The following is a 25,139-nucleotide window of genomic DNA, read 5'->3' on the forward strand; positions in this document are numbered from 1 at the left end:
CTGTCTGACTCCAGCGTTTACATTCTTAGCTACACAATTCTTTGTAACACATTTCTTCCTCTCTGGTAACTCACAAGCATAGAGACATTTTTCAAAGCCCTTTATTCTTTCTGCCAGCTCATTAGATAAGTTCTTGTTCCAAGGATTGATGAAGTTGCTTGAAAACAAAAATAAAAACAAATGTCTGTGCCTCAACCCAGATCTCCTAAATTAGCTTCTCCAGGGGCATGGCTGATAATCTGTGTATTTTAACAAGCTTCAGATAAGTTTAGGAAACTCTGTCTAGCCCTAGTTTTTACTCTGCTCCCTTTCAAACACAGACCACCAGGCAGCCATCATAGATAGCAATCTCTTCAAATTTGATCCAATGGAACCTACTATTGGCACTCAGGATCAAAGTCACCAGAAGCTGCCTGAATTTCCCCTGGGACACCCCAGTGATATTTGTACCACTCAAGCAGAAGGTTGGAGTTCAAATGCATATTTCAAATTATAGCAAGTCTCCAAGATGCCCAGTACCATGCTAAACACTGTGAAGAGCACACAAGTAGAAAAACCAAAGAAATCACGAGTTGAAAAAGGAATATTTAAGGGTATAGATACAGGTAGAGTCTCCAAAAGACCAGAATTTGGATTTCCAAAAAAAAAAAAAAAAAAAAGGTGGAAAAAAGGGAAGCAATTCTCAAGTCAGGGTTATTTTTGAAATGTTGGAACTAATCATATCTGTCCTGGGGGTGAAAATCAAATGGTCACCCTCATTTAAGGAAGTTTTTTTCCTGTAACTTCTACCTGAGCATAAGGTTTTGTTGCCCAGCCTCAAGTCTCAAAATTAAATATTTATGGCATGAGGAGTGAGGAAAAGGAAGATTATTTTTAAGCCCATTCTGACTCCAAAAGTGCCTTTTAAAAATGAACCACAAATAAAATATAGAAATCAAAAACAACTACACTACTGCATTTCTTACAATTGTTTCCTGCTATCAGATGGATACATTTCTGATTAGTTTCCTTTGTAGTAACTAGTACTTTCCTACATTCAATCCTAAATGAAGAAAAAAATATATAACTTCTCAAGTTTCCTTTGAAAGGTTTCCTTTGTTTTTTTTCTTAGTCATCTTTTGCTGTTGGGGAATCATGTTACTTTCTTTGACACATTGTATGTATTATTCTAGCATGTTAAAGGTATTTTAACAGATGTTAATATGCATATTTTATTTTAATATTTGAATAAAATAATAACTTCAACAATATACAAATCTTTCATAAGTTTACAGAAAATCCAATGCAGTTGAAATAAGAACTTCTAAATTTCTTAAGCAGTTTCTGGATTTGATCATTTGTACCCAATGTTCACTGAAATCCAGGCTTAGCAGCAAGAATTGCACACGGAAAATTTAAGACTGAATTAACTTCGGAACTGAGTATAAAATTGCAGGAAGAAATTCTATTTTGATTTCAATATCTACTGTAGACACAGCAGAATGGCTATTATTTATAAAAGCATCTGACTCCCGAGGCAAAGGACTTTACATAAAGTAAACCATCTCTCTGACTAATGTGATTGACACTCAACCCCCCTGTCACAATTGCCTGGAGATAGACACACCTTTTCATGTCTTGTATTCATCCTGGGCTACTTTCACTCCCTCTGGAGGGCTTTTGAACTTAGACTTTACATCTCTTAAATTTATGCTTTCCACAAATGTAAAGGGGTTTTCTTTTCTTACCGTTTTAGTCTAAGTTAGATTAAAGAGAAGTAGCCTAGGCCTTAGAAATTCAATGTTTGTTCTTGATCTTTTCTTTTTTTTTCTTTTGTTTTTATGAGGTTGAGCTAAAAACCCCAAAGTGGGACATAATGGCTTTAGAGACAGGAAGGAAATATTCTTTATTCTTTTTTTTCCTACTGTAAAAAGCCCACAAGGCTCTTTTGTAGAAAGCCCACAGTAGAAGCACTCCTTCAAAAGCCACCTTTTTCTTCATAATAGCCTTAGAGGAGACAGTGTTCAGAAAAGATGACAGAGCAAGTGTTGCTAATGTCATCCTCGGAAACAAGCTAAGTAGTTTATGGCCAAAATCCCTATTTACTCTGTATACGTGTCAAAATAGGGAATTTTTTTTCACCAAAAAAAAAAAAAAAAAAAAAAAAAGTTCTTTAAAGCTCATTGTCTCTCAGATTCTACAGTAAACAATTTGTCCCTAAAAAGGAAAAAAAAAAGAGAGAGAGAAAGTTCTCAGATGAGACATAGTGAGAAATAACCAGTGTGACATCACGGGAAAAGGAGCAAAGAGATTATGAGAATGAAAAACATATGAAGTATGGATACAAAGGACGTGACAGAACCATTTCTGTGCATCAGTTTTAAAACGTGCCTTTGACACTCAAAAACATGCAGCCGTACAATGTGGCATCCATTTTGGCTCACCAAACACCAAATAATCAACCTTTACCAGAATTAGTGAAGTACAAATGCAATTCACCCATTCAACAAATTTTTATTGAGCAGCCATTACGTCAGGCGCTGTGCACAGGAAAAGACTGCAAAAGGCCCTACTCTACGGATGGATCTTACAGTCTAGAAGGGAGCAGAATCTTCTCATTTTTGAATTGCATAGACCTTTGAAAGTGCATGATCTGAAGGTAGGGTAGATTTATTTTCATTTAAAGACAAAGTTTCCACGCCAATAGCTGTCATTTAATTAAAGTTCGGTGTTTGAAGACCCAGAGATTAAAGCATGTTCTCCCCCTCTACTTGACCAAGACAAAACTCTCATAATTTTGAAAACCAAATTCAATTTCCTGTAACAAACACTTACAGAGCTCCAGCAGGTAAAACAATAATTTCCTTTAAATGTGTTTGAAATAAAATATTTACAGCACTATTTAAAGTCTATATTTAATATAGACTACTCTAGTAAATCATATTTTCAAATATCAACATTGCAGTTCATATAATAAATCAACCACACAAAATGCTCCCCAAACCTTACCTTGGACAGTCAGAGTGGCTGATGCTTCAGCTTTTCCAACCATATTTTCTGCAACACAAGTATACGACCCCATGTCACTAGCCATCACCTTCCGTATTTTCAAGGTGTGATCATCTCTGATTTCATATCTAGTGACATAATAAAAGAAAACAGAGTTAAGTGACTTTCTACTTGAAAGACCCCATTATTACAAATATGACGCATTTAAACATCAAATCACATGCAACACTGTCGTCACAAATTTACAGCAAAAGATAAATAATGCGGCATTCCTCCAAGTAAGGGTGCAGATAGAAAAGAGCTTTTTTTAAATACGCATGTGGGCTAAAATATTAAACTACTTCCTCAAAGGATATTTTTGGAAAAAGTAGACACATTCATTTATGTCCTCAAGTTCCTGTACTCGCAGTAAAATGGAAAGAGAGTAACCACTAAGATACATTCTTGTATGTCAGACTTTAAGTGTTTGTTTGTTTTTTAGGTTTCAAAATTCTTATAACAAGTTACAAAGTATAATGCTCACCTCCATTTTTCAGATGAGAAAATTGAGGCATAGGCAGGGAAGGTAACCTGGCTTCGGTCTTCAGCTAGTTTAATGGTGGAGTTAATATATGAACCCAGACAGTCTCGTTCTTGCCTTCCCTCATCTTCCTTCTTTTTCAATGTTGGTTTTCCCTTGAAGTTTCACTTTAATGCTCTTTTCACTCTACATAATATCCCCGAGTCATATTATCTACTACTATAGCTTATATACTGATTAACAACACAAACATTTCTAGCCCCTATTTCATTTAAGCCCCAAATTCATTATCCTGACTAATAATTAGGTATCCTATCCCACAGGCACCTAATATTTAATATGTTAGATACAATTTCCTTTCTTATCCTATCACATGAAACAGCTCCTTCCCCTAACACAACCCACCCATCCTCCTTCACCAGCTCCCTATATATAACAAATCGTCCAGTTCATCATTTGGACTCAGAACTTTCTATCCCTGGTGCACCCCTCTCCCAGTTCCATCTCATCTCCCAGTTCAGGCAATTCACATCTCTTAACTGGATAACAACAATGTTGACCCAGCCACCAGCCTCCCTGCCACATTAGTGTAGTATCCATAGTGCTACAAGAATTATTTTCTCTAAAGAGCAGTCCTATTCATAGCAATCCTTCTTGGCTCAATAATGTGCATGCCATTTGATTCAAAATTCTTTAATCCATTACACGAAACCCTGTTAATTTGGGCTTAGTATCTCCAGACTGATCTCTCATAACTTCTTGCCACATGCTTTATGTGCTACCATGCTAACGTTCCACCGTGCAAAACATGTGGCCTTTCTGAGATTTGTGTCTGTGTTGTGATGTCTCTTTTCCTGGAATACTCTTCTCCTCTTTCTCGCTTATCAAGCTGATGCACACTTTTCAAGACATTACTAAGCTATTGCTCTCCTTTGAGAACTCTCTCCTGATTTTCCGCTCCGCAGGTCTACCTCAATGCAACAGAAAGGTTTGCTGTGTTATTCTGCATCTATCCATTCATGCCTTCTTTTGTGAGCTTCTTGACAGCAGAAGCTGTGTGTGAACCACTGTTCTATCCCCTAAACCTAGCAGGGACTCAAGGTACATTTGCTGAATGAATGGACACGTGAGAGAAGACAGCCTAAAGACAGTACCTGGAAGTCTCATTTCATTCCCGCATTCCCCAAGGCTGCAAGTGTCTCTCTCTGCTCCTAGCCAATTTAAGGGTTTGACAGATGTCAAGAAACTCTGACCTCTTCTAGCATTCCCTGGTGATGTTGTAGCTAAAGAAAAGGAAGCCTGCTTTTTAACTGGTTCACAGTTACGTCTCTAATGCTGTGCCTTCCTTCCCTTCCCCACTGACTCCCATCCTGGAAATCGGTATAAACTGCAGTCTGGTTGAACAAAGAGAAAACTGCTTAAGGAATATCACATTTTACAAGGATTACCTGGGCAGGCCAGGGTCATGAATGTGCAGTTCTCATCGGAAACTCTCAGAGAAACCACAGGCACCTTCTGATTCTAATTGTCCCTAGAACTGTGTCTGGCCTGGATCACGGAGTCTAGGGTAGGCCATCCGAACGGCATGTATGTGAACAATAGCCTGTTGAAAACTGTAGAAATTCCAAGAAGATGAACCCCATTCTTAAATCCTGATCCATACCTGGACTTGGGCAGCTCTCCGTCATCTTTCCTCCATCGAACTGTAGGCACAGGGTCACCTCTGGCCTCGCATTTAAATTCCGCACTGTCATCCACCGTGACTGCCAAGTTACTTGGTCTCTTCACAAACGATGGTCTCTCTAAAATTAGAAAAAGTCATCTCAAGAAAAAATGAAGATGAGCAAACCAAGAACCATTTTAGATGTCCAGGAGGAGCAGATTTATAATTTAAAATACTATTTAGAAAATTATTCCACAGAGTTCCCTACCTACCTAGGTTTGGTGTTTCCTCCTAATTTTCTTCCCATGTCTTGGCTATTTTATCTCAGACTGATTTACTGATTCTTCCTCGCTTTTTCCCATCCCCCCAAATATTGGCTTATCATCTTCTAGAACAGGTCATTTCTTTCTCCCTTGTATAAAGATACTAAATAATAACAGGAGATGAGCTCTGCAGCAAGCAGATCAGAGGAAACTGCACTTACCTAAGACCGTTAGCTCTGCTACTTCACTCTCACGTTCCCCAACCATGTTGGTACCAACACAGACATATTTGCCAGCGTCACTTTTGCGGGTGTAAGTAATCATGAGCTTTCCTCCTCGTATCTTAAAAAAAAGTTTCACATGAATACAATTAAAGTTGCTTTAGCAATTTTTAAGAGATCTTCATAAGTGAAATCTACTTTCTCAGCATGCCAGCAAAGCATAATTATACCAAAGAGTTGATGTATAGTTTTGCTATATTTATAGGGAATAACTTTAAACAAAATTTATTCCAAAGGAACAAAATAAAAGAGGCAAGACATTTTCACTTACCTAAATTTCTTGTAAAGTTATTATATTCTGTATGACTAGAAATTTGTGTTTCCAAACCGACCAAGTTCTTTCATATTATTTAATTAAATGAAAACCAAAAAAAATGCATGAACAATTTGGTTAGCAAGTGGAAAAAAGGAAAAGGAAATTCTTAATACCATATGATTATAATTAACATGTAAATACATTTTAGCTATAAGTAATTTCAAGGAAGCATATTTTAGAATTAGAAGATGTGGAAATAAAAATGTCTCCAATGAGTTAATTTGCCAGAGTTGCTTTAAAGGAATAATTTTCAAAACATTGCAGAACCTGACATGTCCTAAAAAATAATCAAAGGTGTTACTGATGTTCAAGCAGTTGCTTGCTGACTTAGAAGGCTGACACTGAACAGATCCCACTAAATCATCTGGAAAGTCATTCGGGTACACTTAATTATTTGAAGAAGAATTAATTACAAATGTAAGCAGACTTCCAGTACAACAAGTAGGCTGAAGTTAACCATGAATTGGGATGCGGATACTGAGCTATCTTTACTTAATATGCTTTTGGTGGGGAGTGGAGTTCAATTACCCATGCATATCTATAATGCTCTGAACCTCAGAAAGGTTTTGTCAGGGATAACTTCCAGAATGTTTATTCATGGAGGTTTTGACCTCACAGTTATTCCGTACAGTGTACAAATTAAACAAAGGAGGAAAGAAAGAAATATAAAAAGAAAGAAAAGAAAGAAGGAAGAAACCATTCAAATAGAATTTTTTTCATCTTACACTAGGAGTTTATTGAAACTACTGCTTTATAAAGGTGGGGTCCCACTGGTTTGGAATACCTAAATTACTTTATTTCAACCCAGACATCCAAACTAGATATTTTGACCAAGTCCTTATATTATAGGACAAAACCAAATATTAATAGAGCAGTATTCATTTTTGTGGCTTTAGAATTTGGTATTTTTTCAGCCATTTTATTAAAAAAAAGATCATGATTCTCTGGGTGTCATCATAAAAACCATCCAGGGACTTTTTTCTGCATTGTTCATGACTCCATCCCTCAAGCCTAGAAAAATGCCTGCATATAGTAGTCACTCAAAAGATTTTTGTTGAATGCAAACTGCTCTTTTAGACAAAATTAGTCTGTTACTCAATGAAGCCTTTCTATAAAGGCTTATGGCAGTTACAAGATATATTAATAATAATTTGATTGTTTTCATATATATATACATGTACCTAAATTTTCAAACAGAATAACACAAAGAAAAGAATAAATGTCACATGAAAAAAAATGTTCCAAAAGTTAACTACTGTCAGTACTTTGTGAGCATTTTTTTCTTTTTTCCCTCTCTCTCTCAATACAGACAAGATAAATAGATGTATAGATATAAAATATGCAAGGACATACACACTTTTACTAAAGTAAAATCATATGATACATGTTATTCTGTAAGCACATTTTCAATTCTGTAATATCCTAAAATGCAGAGAGGATTCTTCCACAATAAAGAATTATCACACCCAAAATGTCAATAATGCTGTGGCTGAGAAACTTTGTTCTAAAGACCTGGCCTAAGGATAAATGCTGGATTAAAATGACAAAAGGAAGGAGGGGTTAAAATTAGGTAATACCACAAACACTCTATTAAAAAACAATCATTAGGAGTTTGGGATTAAGAGATACACATTACTATATACAAAATAGATAAACAACAAGGACCTACTGTGTAGCACAAGGAACTATATTCAGTTTCTTACAATATACTATAATGGAAAAGAATCTGAAAAAAATATATGTATGGACATGTATAACTGAACCACTTTGCTGTACACCTGAAACTAACATTGTAAATCAACTACAATTCAAAAAAAAAAATTAAAAATCATTGCTAAGACTCCCCAGATTAGTATAAATACCCTCACTCAACTTCCACACCATTAATAAGACAATTTCATTATAAAACACTACGTTCCACTCCAAACTCACTGGTAATAATGGTTAAAGATCCCCAAGTGGGAGTTACAACTTTAATGGAAAACTAAACAAGTCTCAGCAAACCTGGGAGAAACTTATTTCCTCTGAGGATGATAGTGACAGAAATTGACAAAAGTGAAGGAAGAAACAAGAAAAGTACAGCAAACAGAGAAATACAAAAAATAATGGATGAAAATGGTTGTCTTCAGTTTCTATAAGTTCAAATTGCTTTTGGCATTATGTCAATGGCTGAACTGAAATAGAGCCAACCAAAAGCCATAATTCTGTTCTCTATGGTCACAAAGTGGACTACGTGGTGGCCTGTTCTTTTCAATAAACCAAAGAACAGAAAAATCCTAGTGCTATAACCCTGATCAAATATAACACACCAGCTTTAAAGCAGTACCTACTATTAACAATCACAATTTTATGCTGAGTCATATAAAAATATTGATTGTAAAGGGTGACTTTATACATTCTAAATCTTCGTGCCCCTTTGTAAACCCATAATTGACATTTCCTCTCTCCCCACAGAAAGGAAAAATATGCCTAACACATACAAAACACTATAAATGTGAAAACAGCAGTATTTAAAACAAGCTAAGAAATATTTCTTGGCAGGTCTCTTCCTGCAGCTGAATCTGACAGCCAAATTGTAAACCTATCAAAAACGAGTTTCTGTAACGAACAGACACAACGTTAAACACTGCACTGCCAGGTAGTGGAGAAGCACGACATGTTAAACTTCCAGACAATATGCTGGCATCTAGCCTATGTCAGAAATCCAAGGCAGAGGTCCCACTTCCTCATTACCATCCACCTCACCAGCCCACAGTCAGAAGCCCACATTTCCATAAGCTCTAGACAGTGCTTAAAGGGGGGGCCCCAGCTATCTACATACTTGATGAAAACATAACAGAAAAAGGTCCCACTGGTGTTGCTCCTTTTTGGGAAGGAGACAGAGGAGGAGAAAGGAGAACGTGGTAAAAATCTGAAAGTTTCTTCAAATATCTTTCTTTACACTTTTTATTTTTCTTCAAAACAGTCTCAGATTTTTTTTTTAAAGTGTTTCAGTGACATTAAAGTACGGAATACTGCAATGTATTTGATATACAGGACTCTCATATACCAGTATTTTCACTTTAAGAAACTATAAATGATTATTTTCCTGAGGGGTAAAAAGGCTTCTCCCCTAATACTTAAAGACGTCTCTGAAGTAGTTGAAAATCTCTTCTAGAATGCTTTCATCTCCTTTATTGTATTGTTTACTGAGTAAAAAGATAACAGAAAAATCAGGTATAAGATGTAGCTTCTCAACCAAAAGTGAAGACAATCATTTCATATTTCTGGCAAGCATGAAAAAAACTAGTCAGAATTCTTATTTTTAGCATAAAGAAGGAAAATTACCTTTGCACACATAGAATCATGCTTTCTTTTTAAAAAGTAAAGTAAGTAAGCTTTTTGTCTGTTTATTCTATGGCATAAACAACTTACCCTGCAATCAGTCCTTAAAAATCAGAAATAAAGATGAACTTAAAATGAACTCCTTGGCATGTCTTCATTTTCTACCTTAAAGCAAGTCAGATGAGTTGCAGTATCTATTACACAGGACTTTTTTTTTTTTTCCAGGCATCACCCCCACAATGTTATCCATACACCTCTAGGTTAGGATACTAAACCAACTGGGGCTAATTAACTAGTTTGGCTACACAAAATCTTTTCTGCTTTTAATTACATTAACCTAATGTGACTTGAATTCAGCAGACCAAAAACGAAACCACTAATTATATTAAGGGCTTCAAAGATGATTTCAAATTGCTAACCACCAAACTGTCATATAATTTATCTCATTTCCTTTAATAGATTTTGCATTGAAAGTCTGTGTTTCTTACTATCAATTCCATTTTTATAATACATCCTAACAATGGATAGAAACACACTAATTTAGAATGTTAAAAGAGAAATATGTTTAAATAATATACATAAGACACACACATAGGTGTCATTATACCAATGAGAAATTGTGCAGTACTTAATTTTTACAATTTTCTAAAAGATTAAAGGCTCACAAACATTCATGGATAGTAGTAAAGGCTTAATTAGCAGGGTTAATAGGAGTGAAATTTTTAAAGCATCCAGGTTTAGAATTTTTTTTTTCTTGAAAAGCTTGATTTTTCTTTTTGACCACTGTTTTCATACTGCTCTGCAAAGTAAATGAGACAAGAGGTTTTGAATTATAATCTAGTGTATTTTCCTTAAACAAGTCACTATGAAGTCACTTTGGGCAGAATATCTCTTCCTAGCAGTGCTGTCAATTCTGCCTGGATCTTTGACCTACAGAACAGATACCAAGCTGTTGTGATCTGGAGAAGTACTTTGCACGGGTTTAAGACTTCTTAATGACCATGAGATGCAGGTACCCCAGATGGCTAGTCAGAGCCCCTAGACATTCTCCCTGGTGAACCCAGTGGCAGGGCAGTTTTGAATGGTCCCCAAGGGCTCCTTTCAACAGAGACATGTAAAGAAGAGTCACAGTAACAGCTTTTCTTTCTTTAACATTTAGCATTAAAACAGTAACAACAAAAACAAACTGAAAAAAGATATCTTATTTGATCAAGGAAAAGAGAGTGGGAGGAAGTGGAAAGATACCCGTTACTTTCCAACCTGGCTGCAAGAGTGGTATCAACCTTTAACGTAAACAATTCAAATTGAAGCATCCATGCCCTCTAACATAGACTTCTGGACCTTTCAAAAACAATTATGCTTGATTGCATTCTAAATTAAGCAAAAACACTGGTGGTAATGTAATTATCTTGTACAAATGATAGGCAAAGGATTGGATAAAATACATGTCTCATGGCAATCTAAAAAAAATTCTAACCAAGTAAAAGATAATTCATGTAATTCAGATCTTACACAATATCAAAGAAACTACAGTAGTTCTTGCTTGGCAATGTTTCTTACAGTCCCAGGTAAGAACAATTCAGTTCAATAAGAACAGTTGATAAAGAAACTATGTCTAGAATTAGTTTCATGTTTTTACTAGTTATGGTTTAATATCATATGTAGGTACTTCATATTTCTGACTATAAAAATTCATAATTCTCTTGTTTCACTCTTTGGCACCTAAGTTTTAACGGAGTTAGTAATCAGATAAAAATTTAAATTTTTCAAAAATCTCTGCTATAAAAAACCATTGATATAAAACAATTTATATCTACTACTCTAGTAATAATCCACACTTTCCCTAAGTATAAGAAGTTTCAAGAACTTAATCTTTATTCTATTTATTTGTACTAATCTTATCACACAAAAATGTTTTTAAAATGACATCATGTATTTTTAACAATATGAATTCATACTAAAGTCTCTAACATAAGTTTTATTTTAGATAAATCTATAAAACTAAACCAGGATTAGCAACATCACAGTTCTTCCTGGCTAACAAAGTTTATTTCCTTTCTGCTTTTCATAAAGGCTACTGTCTCTCAATTCATTTGCCAAAAATTTTCAATTCTCCCTATTCTTATTTCATTCTGGTTCACAGATTCTGAGAGAGAGAGAAAGAGAGAGAGAGACAGAGGGAGAGATTGAGAGAAAAGAAGGAGGAAGAGGAGGAGGGAAAACAGGAGAAGGGGGAAGGAGGAAGAAAAGGAAGGAGAAGAAATGCATTGTTTTATATATCTCCCACTCAGGTCTCTTGATGAGATGTGATCTGGTTTCATGCTGGCCATCCAAAGGCTGTAAGGCAAAGCTGCCATGTACCCATGACTAGTTCAATACGGACTTATGACGGAATGAGAGCGACTCTACCCTACAGATGGGTTAAACTAAGAAAAAAAGATTGTATGCTAATATTTACACTTTTAAACTATAGATTATAAAAAAAGAATTAGTTAGATTTCAATCACACACATTGTGAAATATTTTCACCTGAATGTTACTAATCCACTTATTTGTCCATTCTTATGTAAAGCCCCTTCCTCTTTACAGCCTACTTGATGTTCATGAGATTTGCACACAAAAAATCTTGTACAACAAAAGGATGCCTGGGTAAGGACATATACAGTGTAAGGAAATATGAAACTGACAAATTGAAAACAAATGACCATTCTGCATTTTCCCTGGTGACGTTAAAAGGGACAACATTACAAGGAGGAAAACTTAACTTACTGTAGGTTTTTCAACTGTTCTCTTAGGAGTGGAATAGAGAGGAAAAACAGGCAATTAGAATCTCTCCATTGGCGTTCGATATTTGCTTGGGCTCCATGCATACAAGAGAACGTGATCCAATTTCATTTGTTTGCTGGTACACTTTACAAAACCATTTAAAAACCAACATGATTTCTGCCAGGAGTTTAAATACACTCGATCATCAGAGAGAAGCAACAAGAGACTCATGCAGAAAAAGCAATTATCCCAGTGGGAACACGTGGCTCTCTACACAGCTTGGTGAGCTGCCAGCTGAGAACACAGGCCTGGGCGAATTGCTGCCGAGGACTATGGCAGCTGCATTTCTCTGTTATGTTCATTTCTCCTGCTAAACTTCTCGTTTCTTCCTCATAGCAGTTTATAAATTGATAGTTGGCTGTTTGCTGCTGCAGAAGCACACCTATGATAATTTGATTACAGACTACATCAGGAAGAGCAGAATTGCTAATTGCAGACAAGTGGGAGCCACCCTGCAGAGAGACGACGTTAAGTTAAAGAGAGAGGATGATTTTCTTCATGAAGGTATAAATGACTACCTTTCTCTATCTAGTTTGTATCACTAGAGGAACTTTCCATGAATCCTAGTTTTAACAAGAAATAGTCCAAAAAACACACAGTCTCATTAAAACACACCTATTTTCCTTGCGTAAGTGTGGCTCCAAGGCAGTCTGAAGACTTGGGTTTGGCATTTTCTCTTGGATGCCCAATTTCTTAAGCCAGTCAACCGGGAAAGCCACCTCTAATTTATTGTACTCCAAACCAGGGCCAGACAACTGCTGAGTGCTGGTGAAATGGAGAGCAGATGAAACAGGGAGGCTTTTAGCTGATTCCCCAGGTGTCTGGTTCCTAAGTCATTAAGATCAGAACCCCAAAGTGAATCCTACAAAAAAGAGGCAATATAAAGAGTGGTTCTGGAAGAAAAGAGCCTTGGCTAGCTCTTCCCCCAAATAAGTAAGGTGATTGATTTTTACCTCTGCAAATTCTACATATTCCATGGTAGTACTCTGCATGCATATGAAAAATTAATTTAGTTCAGAGCCATTAAAGTTAATGTATTAGTTCCTTCACAGGTCTCATGAAACAATGTCCTGCTGTTTTAAAGGTAAAAACAAAGTCTTATGGGCAATTTTCACTTTCCTACGAAACCAGGATTGCTTTTTATCACCTCTTCCAACCATCTGGCTATAATTCTGAATTTACATATAGCCACTGTTAGGATAGCCTGAAATAAAAATCTATGGAGGAATTATGACTACACTCTAGAAATAAAGATGACAAATGCTCATCATATTTGAGGGGAGAAAAGCTCATTTTCAAACACTTGGCTCTTTTGAGTTACAAATGCACCAGCTGAAAATACTTTTCAAACAGTAAATCCTTTTTCTCACCACGGGTTCTTATGCTTAGTTTTCTTCTACAGTTTTGGTCTGGTGTGAGAATTTCCCTCACCACCAAGTTCCTTGCGAAGATAATGCCTTTTCCAGAGACTGTATTTTGTTATTCTTGAAATTTAAATTCACTTGTAGTATGAAGAAGACATATAACCATGGCAGACAAAGTCAAACCAAAGTTGAGTATGTAAGGGATTCTTGGATTCAGAAATGCAGAATGACTTTATGAAAATTAAGTAAGGAAAATTGCTTTATGGCAATATATTTGTAATCTGCACAAATAAAAAAAGCAACAAAAGTGTTTAATACTGTTAATGAAGATTCTATATAAGTAGGAAGACCCCTAAAGTCGCTACAAATTGAAATAAACACTCATTCCTGCTCTGTGGTATTTTAATCTAGAAGAGTCAAAGGAGAACAAGAAGAGACTTGCAAGTGACAAGCTTAATTGATTAATCAGAGTCAGGGCTCAACAGACAGGGTCAGAGATTCAATATCCATTTGGCCCGTTGCTTCATTCTCTTTTATTGATCACAAGACTACGCCGGGACCTAGCTCACTTGTTTGGCAAATGTGTGCCTCATTTTATGAGACACACAATAAGATAAAAGACAAGAACCCCCTCTCAACCACCACTGCACGTATGTTGAAACAAATGAAAATACATCCACGTACAACTTAAGAGAAAGCAAGTAGGGTAATTTACACACATGAGGAAGAAAATAAAATCTTGGAAAGAAAGGTCTAACTAAGGCTTAAAGGAACTCTTTTTGGTGGGTTATCTTAACCTCCAGAATTACCCACATGTACTTCTTACTGTTTCTTGAGAACTGATGGTTACCTTGAGGACAAATAAGAAATAAAAATAAATGTATTCTGCCCCTTATATTTCTATAGTTATCTGTGAAAACAAAATAAAAGAGAAAATGTCTATCTGAAGAGTACTTCAAAAATTGTTTGAAATGATACTGGTTTGTGATAATCTTTCTCAGCAATAGTTCTGTTCCACAGTCAAGACAAAAACAAACTGAACAGAAATGCAGTGCAAAAAGTATTCATGGCGTGACGGGTCTCAGTGTTTTGGATTGCTCCCAACCCTAAGGCTGTAAGTTACAAGGTTTGAACTGTAAGTTCAAATTCAGAATTTTGTGAATCCTCAGTTGCTTCCATACAAATCTAAGTAGGAGTTTTCAGCATTAAGTGGTGGGAAAGGTTCTGGCGTTAACGTCACTGGGGAGATTAAGGAGCAAAGTAAAGTCAACCCAAAAACAAAAACAAACAAACAAAAAACTTGATCCTATGTTTCCTGCTTCTCTTATATAAAATGCAAGTTCTATGATGGCAAGGAGTTTGTCATATCTCTAGAATCCAGCGCAACACCTACACAGAACGCATGCTACCAGATTTTTCAAGATCTGAGAAATAGGATACAAAGAATTCTTTGATTTCAGTCACCCTTTCCTCATAAAAAGGCTTAATATTTTAGAATTTATATTAGAAGTACACTCTTCTATTGCCTTGTAGAAGACAAAGTCAAATTCCGATGACTTCATACCAAAGCAGCAAATAAATTTAAATTTGCTGGTGTTTCAGTATTAGTTTTAAATGACTTAACAATTGGAAAGACTGAATACCTGAAAAAAATCATGTCCTAAGTGTAAAATCTTTGTGACAGTTTTCTCCACAAACACATGAAAAATACATCATGAACCTGTAGTAAATTTCACAAATGTACTACTGCATTTAAACAATAATCTGGGATATTATTATTGTGATGAATGAGAATCATGATGTAGGAACATGGGCCAGGTACCTGACGTTGCTGCATGCATCACCTTTCATTTTTACAATAGTCTCACAGGTGAGGTATATTTTTCTATTTGGGGATGAGAAAACTAGTGCTCACAAAATGTCAGAAACTTGCTCCAGATCATTTGGTAAGGGGATTGGAGCTCATTCTGCATAAATCCCAAGTAAAGCTTACACAGTGCACTTTCTTTTGGACAGAAAACAAGAGCTCGTATTTTCTGTGCTTCTCATGCCACGAACTACAAATTAGCAATATCTTGCAAATGTACAGATTTTGAGACCCAATGGCTTGGCAAAGAACTAGGTACTAGTGGTGGACCTCCCTGAGTGCATTAGATTGATGGCCTTCCTTCCATTACATCCCATATTTAAGCCTGAGTGATTGGGATAGCCAACCTAATTGCCATTAATCCATCTAGCTGCCAGTGGAAAAAGACATGCATGTTTACGCTTCACCTATGCATGTGTTCTTTGCAGGAGAGATCTAGCTAGGTAAATAGCTTACATTAGTTCCTCTAATGGAGGAATGGCTCTTCTTTTCCCATATATACATGTACTTATTACTATGACATATTTAAAATTTGAACAGAATATTTGTAATCTTTCCTAATAAAGATGAGAAAATCTGACATGATTTTTTATAAGCATGATGCATGGAGCAATATGGTGATGTGATCTATCTAGATAAGGGAAGAGTGACACCATGAATGTTAAAAGGCAAAGAGATAAGAAATAATGGATTCCTTAGCAAATTACACTTTATCCACTCAAGGAGACAGAGTTCCATTATTTTCAACCAGTATTATACAGATTGCATTCAACTGCTTTTGAAATTTTCCCATACAAGATGATGCTCTGAAAGGTGACTCAACCATGAGCCTGTTTCTAGTGTGATCAGCCTTTTAAGCTTGGTGATTCCTAGATTTGTAAGATTTAAGAATAAAAAACCTGTGCCATCTGTTAGTAATTGTGTTAATGCACATTGGATTATTTTACAAGTGTATGATTTATCATATTATCAAATTCTTCAGGCTTAAGGAGATAAAAATTGAAGTGGTCAGATGTTACCAATAGAGGTTTAGTACTTTTAAAGCAACTAGTCTTTAAACAAAAGGAATGCAGTCAGCATTAGATTAGAACACATCAGCCCCAGCATAAGATTTGGGATTATTTTTTGGGAGGGTGTCTTTAAAAGTGACAATATGAACAAGATGCAGAAGTAGGTAAAACCGATTTTAGCCAATTATAAATAATGAAAAAGAAATCCCAACTCCTTTGCTCCGATTAAAAGTAATTTAAAATTTAAAGGCTTAAAATAATTTCTTTGATTTTTGCCTTTTGAACAGTATTTTAAGGAAAGAATGCTGTATAATCAAGAGCACTTTTGAATTTACTACTTTTTTTTTAAAGATTATAATTTATTCTTCCTGTGGTAAACAGAAAAATAAAATTATGTCTGGGCCATCATGAGCAAATGCCAAAATTACAAGCATTCAGAAAAGTCAAATTTTTTAAACCAGAGAATTTACCTAGAAGTATTCTGATATATAGGCAAGATTTATAAGCAACGTTTTAAGATAAATGTTAAAACTATATCTTTAGAGAAACATTTCATCTGTGATTAATAGAACACTGAAAATAAAATAAACTGGTTAGAACAGCATCCTTGAAACCACAAAAGATTGTACCTTTAATTTGGCAAACTACTTTAACCTATAATTAAACAAAGTGCTCCCAGACAGTAGTAAAATTCCACTAGTCCTTGGTTATTTGGAGAAATGTAATGGCTTGATCAAATATATCAAAGTGCTTGGAAAGTGAAGAAACACAGCTGCTTGAGTGAGCGTGCGTTACCAGGGGACAACAACGTTCGTAAGTCAGCTATCTAAGTTAGGGCATCAGGCTAGTTTGAAATTCCTTCTGCGGGCTCTGTCTCTGACCATGGGTGTTCGTTCTGTAGCGTTATAACACTTCTGGTGGTAGACTGTATTGATAATGACATCGAGTTATGAGCTATAACTTTTTAAAGCTAATTACTCAAATTTCTGAGACACTTTCTGCTTTCTGGAAGATCTACCTGGACCAGGGGTCACGGCTGCTGAGCAGCAGCGAGCATCACATCAGGGTTTGACCCAGGGAATTCCAGAAGTTGGTGGAATTCCATACTGAAGGCGGCTAGGCAGATCTACTAGGTACTCCTCTATGTCTTCGAATGTCGCTTTGGCTGAAACTAACATTTTGGGTGGGACTCGATCTAGGAAAAATTATTCAGAACTGTTGTTGAGAAAGCCTACTTGGAAACAAAAAATTCAGAAGGTGAGAATCATCTCAAGAGATTTAAAAGAGTATTGACAATCAATATGCAGCACAAAGCAGGATTTAAAAAAAAAAATCAACATTATACGACACCAAAACTGTTCAAGAGTATTCTGATTTTTCACATACATTGGGAGTTGGGACTTTGACTCATATGGAAGTTCATTACACTTCTTAGAGGAAACTTTGAAATCTTAGAGTATATTGTTTCCTGAAGTCACCAAAGATTATTTGCTAAACTAGAAAATATTTCATCTGGCCCTCCTTAGCCTCTGCCACCTTATCTCTGCATCCAAATGTACTTGCCCCCTCTCTGTAGTACTTGAGTCATTTTACATGGATTTTTAAGGATTTTATTAGGAATTACAACTAGGTGTCTCAAGAAACCCAGATGAATATGGGCATGTAGACTACAGAGCCCCTAAAAGTGTATGTCACAAAGGAGACTCACATATTTGATGTATACCTAAAAAATCTGATAAAAACAGGATATACTCCAGTATTTTATTAGTATTATTTTTGTTTTATCCACTAAATAATTCAAAAGAGTTCTTTTTCATTCTGCAGTTAAAAGTCTCTGGTCTCTCACCTCTCCAAATTATTAATATCGATGCAGAATGAACACTAATGGGAAATCAAGAGAAAAGTACTTACAATAACATCTTACAATGAGGCTTGTTACTGTGAGTCCTCAAAATACTATCACTACTCTGGTTTGATTCTCATTATGACCCTAATAAATACTCATGGAATATTTTCAACAATTAAAGGATTTGACCAAGGTCTAGTTATTAATGCAATTTCAAAAAGGAGCTTCAGACATCAGAGGCTTTCCCAAGATGGCCATAAATTAAGTTTAACTTGCTGTTTAAATGACTGTAATTTATTTTTATTTTTGGATATGATCCAGAGGAAAACTCTAAGACTCAATCACTTAAGATGAATTTAGATATCTTCCTAACAACATACTTGGTAAAGCAAAAATGTGTACAGAATTATTAATCAAATTGACACAAGACCGTGTTTGTACCTAATAGATAAATAAGCATGGAAATCATTGAAAATAATATCTTCCATAACTGGTACTAAGATAAGAAATAGAATTTAGGACTCGAAACAAGTAGCAAAATTGCATGAAATGTATTGAGCAAAACACTTTTACTTATGGATTTTTTGTTAGGAAACATCTTAATCAAATTTAAGTGTTGAGAAGATTTGATTAGTTTGTCATGGGAAAAATCAGACCAGGCATTGAGTGGTCTGGGTCTTACTTCTGACTCACAACACAGATCCAGTAGATGACTCAGGGAAAATCAACTCCCCTGCCTTCCCTTTTCTTCTTAAAAGAATATAAAAACGAATATATGTATATATATATGCATGACTGGGCATTTCTATGTGCCAGAAATGGACACATTGTAACTGACTGTACTTCAATTAAAACAATAAGTGAAAGGGCTTGCCCATTTACAATCTCTCAAATCAGCTCCATCTCTAAGATTCTGTGAATACCTGTAAGTCACACTTAGAGAACTATATTTACTCACATAATTAACCTGGGTAATAGCTCCTCCTTCTCTTACTGTTAAGCCAACGAAAATACATACTTTAGGAAAATGGTGTGGATGATACCTCCTTCCCAATTTATAGGGGAATAAGAAAATGAATATATAAGTGCATATGGAAATAATATCAGGTATGTTCAAAACAGCAACTTTTCAGTGCTAGGTATGCTGGAAGACATTATTCTGATTTATATTTCATTCATTTAATATTTCCCCAAGAAATATGTAGTGAGCTCCAACCATTAGACAGACACAGGGAATACAGCTGGCCCTTATGTAATATACATAAGACATTATGCATATTAGATGAGTAATATATAACTAATGATTTGCAACAGATTAAAAGAGAGACACTTAGCAAAAGGAAAGGGAATAGACAACAGGAAGATAAACCTAGCGTGGAAGTGTAGAGTAGGGTTTTGCAGAAGGCTCCTCAGAAGAAGTTGCCTTTAAGGTGAAACTTAAAAATGAGTGAGTCAAACCAAGAGGGTGTAGGTGTCAAAACATTCCAGGCAGAGGGAACAGAATAAGCAAAGACTCTCATAGTTTGGTACTGCAAACTCCTGGTACCCAAGCTTTTAAATGCACATCTAACACACATGTAATGGAAAGCTAGAGCAACACCCAAATAAATACTCACTAGAATTATGTTTATGATGAATGTTATCATCTAAACTAATCTGTGCACTAGAATTGAGAAGCCCTTAGTTTATTGCAATCCTCTCACAAGAGTACTTGGACTTCGCAGGTAGGTCTTAAATGCCTGGCTTTCTTTTTCCTAGTTTCAGCACCCAAACATGCTGAGCATGTGTAATTATTTAAATAGACTTATGAGTTTTGGGAAAGGTTCAGGATGTTCCTTAGGAAGATGAAACAGCCTCTCTCAACTGGCATACCTCATCTGAATCACAGCATTTCCCAGTTCCCCTAAGAACTGTCTGTAACTAGAACTGTTCTAGATGCACACGGGGAAAGTCACCATATTACACATCGTGGATGCCGCAGGGCATCAGGGCTTAATTCTCCTGTGGAATCCCCAGTTGATGACTGCATTTCACAATAAGGGTGTGTGCAGGATTCAAATTAGTTTCTTAATATCAGTATTAGTCTAAAAACTTTACTTACTCATAATAGTCACCTACAGGAAATAATCGTAGTGATTCTGTAGAAATTGATTTTCTTACAGTTGTGAATCATATGTAAATAGAAATTTAGATGAGCCAAAAAATGCTGACTCTATTGTAATATACATATGTGGTCTTGTTTATTCAGAAAAGCTGAAACTGCGGTCACACAGTTTCCCATTTTCCTTTTCCATCAAGGTTTCCATTTTAGGCAGGTATACCGGCAACAATAATAACCAGAATACCGATTACTAACATGATAGAGACGTCACCATTTAAAACAGCATCTAACCTGTATTTTCTCATTGAGTTCTCAAGACACTGTAAACCGATACAGGTATTATGAGGCAATTCATTTCTCTGATGGAAACAATGAAATCTGTAGAGATAAATGCCCATAAATTCATGCATTTAGTAAGTCTTAAAACCTGAAGTTATAACGTGATCTTATAATGTATAAAAACTATCTTTAATTTTACTAGCCCACTGTGTTTCAATTAATAGATTTGAAAAGTAAGTGTAATAGGGCATAAATTTACTTTTTAACTCACTTCTTCAGTCCCATGATTCATATTATAGATGTATATTTTGATTAACTTATATTTAAATCATGAATATAATTTTTATTCTTTAAAAAAGCTAAAATATACAATGTGGAAGACTTTATGTAAGATGGACAGGGAAAAAAGTTCTCATTCAATACGCCAGTTTCCTCTGACTTCCACACAACTGAACTACATATTCATTTTGCAGGAACACAAACTTAACTTCTCAGGGAAAAGGGGCCCTATGACATCAGCTTCATTAAGCATGCTGATTTCCTGCAGGGGAGCAAAGGGGAAAAGGAAGCAACAGACAGTGAACAATGAAAGAAGCTGGAAGACCAGAGGAAAGCACCGATCGAAGGAAGGGAGGAGGAGCAGATGGCTGAGGAAGGAGACATGTGGGAATTGGGGGGAAAGGAAGCAATTGGCAAGGAGAGGGCTGAATGCCAAATTTATGAAGGATCTGGAGGACACTGGGGATTTGGATGGGATGTGAGTCAGCTGCTTTTTACCAAAATATCACACCAACAAGGGAAATCAAAGAAACCTACAAAGACACAGAGGAAGCAGAAAAGGATTGGAAAAAGAACGATGACATATTGCATTCAGACGATCATACCTCTCAGCATGGGGAATGGGAAGTGTTAAATAATTTTTTATGTATAACTTAATTCTTCTCCTAACTTTATTAATGATTTTTAGATCTTTGATTTGCTTATGAAAGGAATAATATACATACAACTTTTCTCTTTAAACTATATTTTACTTGACCTTGTATGAATGTGATTTCTTATTTATATATAAATCAATTCCTTTAAACTAGCTAGTCTTAGGGTGACCAGCTATACCAGTTTTCCCAGCAGTGAGAGTTTTTTTTTTCCCCTGCGACTATAGATTTTCAGTGCTAACACCAGGACAGTCTCCTGTAAACCAAGATGGTTGATTATCCCATCTAAGTAAAAACCTTAAGAAAAGGATACTAAATACCCTGTGCTCATCATGTTAAAACACATAAATGCTGTGAAATTTTTCACACATTTTCAAAGGGAATGAATTAACTCTTAATACAGTTATGTGATAAGCATATGAAATTGACAATAAAATGGTTTCTGGCTGGAGTAAGGCTTTGATGAAAATAAATAACTTTTAATAAAAAGTATTTCCTCATAATCCGAATTATTTTTTCAATTAAGTAACAAAAAACCCTGTAAGACACAGAATATCTGTAGCATGTTGCACTGAGGACAGATAGGAAAAAGAATAAAAAATTCAAGGCATAGCTTATTTCAAAGAATAATACAAGTCACTCAAAAATGTTTATGTCACAAAGCCACATTCAAAGAGGATGGAAAAAGCATGTATTATTCATCCCTAAATTTTAGCTTAAAAGCTAAGAATTTCAAACATGAAAAGATGAATGTCTTTTAAATTCTTCTTTTAAATACTAAAATGAAATAATTCAGGATAAATGACAGTCAAAGATTATTTGAAGAAACTTCCTCTGGAATTTTGGAATTGAGTCCAGACAGATCTTACCATTTACACTGTATTGTTACTATGTTAGTTTTTACAATATTTTATTCTATTTATACAAAATTGCAAACTACTACATCAGTATTTTCTTTCACTTAATTTCCTATTTGTTTATATAATTTCTTACAGTTGTTTAATTTTTCAGCAATGACTTTTAACATGTGTATAGCTGATGATATTAGAACCTAGCTAATCTGCAATTTGGACAGTTAACTATAAAGTACATTCAGTTGAATCATTCTCTGATTCATTCTCTTTTAATATAAATCCTTCTTTCCCTAAATGCCAAATAGTGAACGGCCATTTATTATCTTCTTTCAATAATCTCCTAGTATCTTTTGAGGTTAGACCTCTAGCGTCCAGAATAAATAATTTTAGTTTATCTGAACTATAACCTTTGGTTGAACAATAACCTTTTGTCAAACTTGACCATTTCTGTGCCATCTTTTGTGAAACTACTAAACTTCAAATTTTGTAGGCCTTTGCTACGTTACAATTTTTATTACTGGACATAATATGGGCTGATTCTCAAATGTACCAAGCTTAGTTTCAAGACCATGGTAACCTCCACTGTGCAAACTCATCTCTCCAGACCCTCACAAACTTAAAGACAGTATTTCACGGTGGGAACTAAGAGTTTCTGCCACTCTGAGATGAAATTTGGCATTGATAGCAAATCAGAGTCCTTATATACACAGCAAAATCTATAGAACCTATAGAAAATGTTATCAGTAAACAAAAAGCAGATGTCCCCACAGCCAATTTGGAGTTAAACACTGAGTCAATGACATTTTAGTATTTATGTGACAGGGCTGTTGTCAGGATAAAATGGGTCAATATATGTAAAGGGTCTAGAATAGGGCCTGGCACATAGTAAGTGCTACAGTAAGTGTTTACTATCATCCTTATCCTCCTCCTCCTCCTCCTCTTCTCCAGAAGACTGAATGGACAGGTATAAGCATGCTATAATGGAAAGAAAATAACTTACTCACTGAGTTTTAAAGGAGATTAAATGAGATAATATATAGTATCTGGCACATGGCAGGTGCTCAATACACAGTAGCTATTGTTATTACTATGGTAGATTAGTAAATTGTTGGTGTTCCTACAATAACCATTTCCAAAACTTGACACATTTGTTTGAAAAATTTCAGATTGAAAAAAATTTTTTTCAATTTGTTTTCATGATAGACTTAAGCAGAAGAGCTGTAACCTTCCATAAATATTTATTGCATATTTACTATGTTCCATGTATTGAGAATTTACTGTTGTTCCTATAAATATTAATTTTGAATCCAAATCAAAAGATTTAATTCCTAGTCATAAATCATCAGATCTCATATGCAAATATATGCAGCTATCATTTCCTTTTGTTAAAATAATGGTATCAATTTGCTATCTTAATTAATCATATGTTGAAGTAAACATGTAGTTGATCTTGTCTCATTAGTTACCACCCAGGTACTACTGGATACATTAATATTTTAACTTACGAATACATTTGTTCCCATGCTCATAAATGAATTAAATAAGTTTTATTTATAAGATAACTTCTATGAGAGATGGCCCATTTCCTTGTCTTTATGCCTGCAATTCCTGTAGCTACCACCAGAAGGTAGCTTCATTTCATAGAGAACCAATAAAAAGATATGGAAAGCTGATGCCTCAGGCACTGTGTAATTGTGTGACCCCCAAAACTAGGCTGATTTATAATACACTTAACTTTCTGACTAAGGTAACAATATTAAAAGTAGTCAGGTCAACAAATACAAAATAAATGGCAAATTTTTAAGTAAGTTTAATACCCCTTCACAATGTTTTGGCATCAGTAAATTTCTCTTCTCTCTTTACAAAATATGATTCACTCTATTCAGAAAACTAAAATCATACTTAAATTTTTCTTGGGCTTTCTTGGGTCTACTTGTTAGCTTCTGTTCAACATAATACTATAACTGACAATCTTTACACATAATTAAGCTCTTTTGTAATCTAGGAAATTACTTGTGATATGTACTTTCAACTGTATTTATCTTTTTCCTTAATCCCAGGGCAATTTTAGCTTTTTGATTGAACTCAAATTTTTTCCCAATATTTGATATTAATATTTCCCCAATCTTAACATTCTAACAGTTTTTCACCCTTAAAAAATTATCTTGAATTTAAATACAATATTTCCAAAATGTAGTAAAATAAATCACTTTTTGTAAAGTACACCTGAATGTCAGTCTATATCAAAAAGAAATCTTTGGTTCTCTGATCTATCTCTATGAGAAAACTTCATTTATTAATAATGATGGTTATGACTAAGTCTCAGACACATGAAGTAAACTTATTTAATCCAGCCCGCCAGTTAAACTACTTCTATTTCTCATTCTAAATATAAACACTCAGGTTTAGAAAAAAGAAAAGAAAGAAAGAACCCTGGAGACAACAAACATCATGTAAGGCCTAAGAAACACGTGTCAAAGAGTTCTAAGAGCGTTTCCTCTCAGGTAGGAAAAGAAGAAAATGCTATTTATCTTTTTCTGGTTTATAATCATCATAGATCTAAAATTTGGCTCAGACACAGGTCCATGCAAAAAGAAATGACTTAAGAGCATCAAAAAATACAGGTGCAGCTACAATTCAATTACATATTTCCCTTTTTGTAGGGTGTGGCTTTGTTCTCACAGCTGGGAGAGTCGTACTTTAAC

The 25,139-nt window shown here is 35.2% G+C and overlaps 1 protein-coding gene across 11 annotated transcripts in view; it reads right to left on the bottom strand.

Annotated features, from left to right (window-relative positions):
* Positions 1 to 25,139, bottom strand: part of ROBO1 (roundabout guidance receptor 1) — a 1,015,952-nt gene that overhangs the window by 102,480 nt on the left and 888,333 nt on the right. For all 11 annotated transcript variants that reach the window (XM_032489632.1, XM_032489650.1, XM_032489636.1 and 8 more), the window contains 3 exons: positions 5,656 to 5,776; positions 5,172 to 5,310; positions 2,989 to 3,116 (listed from right to left, as the gene is read on the bottom strand). In XM_032489632.1, the coding sequence (XP_032345523.1) occupies positions 2,989 to 3,116; positions 5,172 to 5,310; positions 5,656 to 5,776 (388 nt within the window). The remainder of the gene's footprint in view (positions 1 to 2,988; positions 3,117 to 5,171; positions 5,311 to 5,655; positions 5,777 to 25,139) is intronic.

This window comes from Camelus ferus, chromosome 1 (assembly GCF_009834535.1).
Source record: "Camelus ferus isolate YT-003-E chromosome 1, BCGSAC_Cfer_1.0, whole genome shotgun sequence".
In the NCBI taxonomy this organism is placed as follows: Eukaryota; Metazoa; Chordata; class Mammalia; order Artiodactyla; family Camelidae; genus Camelus; species Camelus ferus.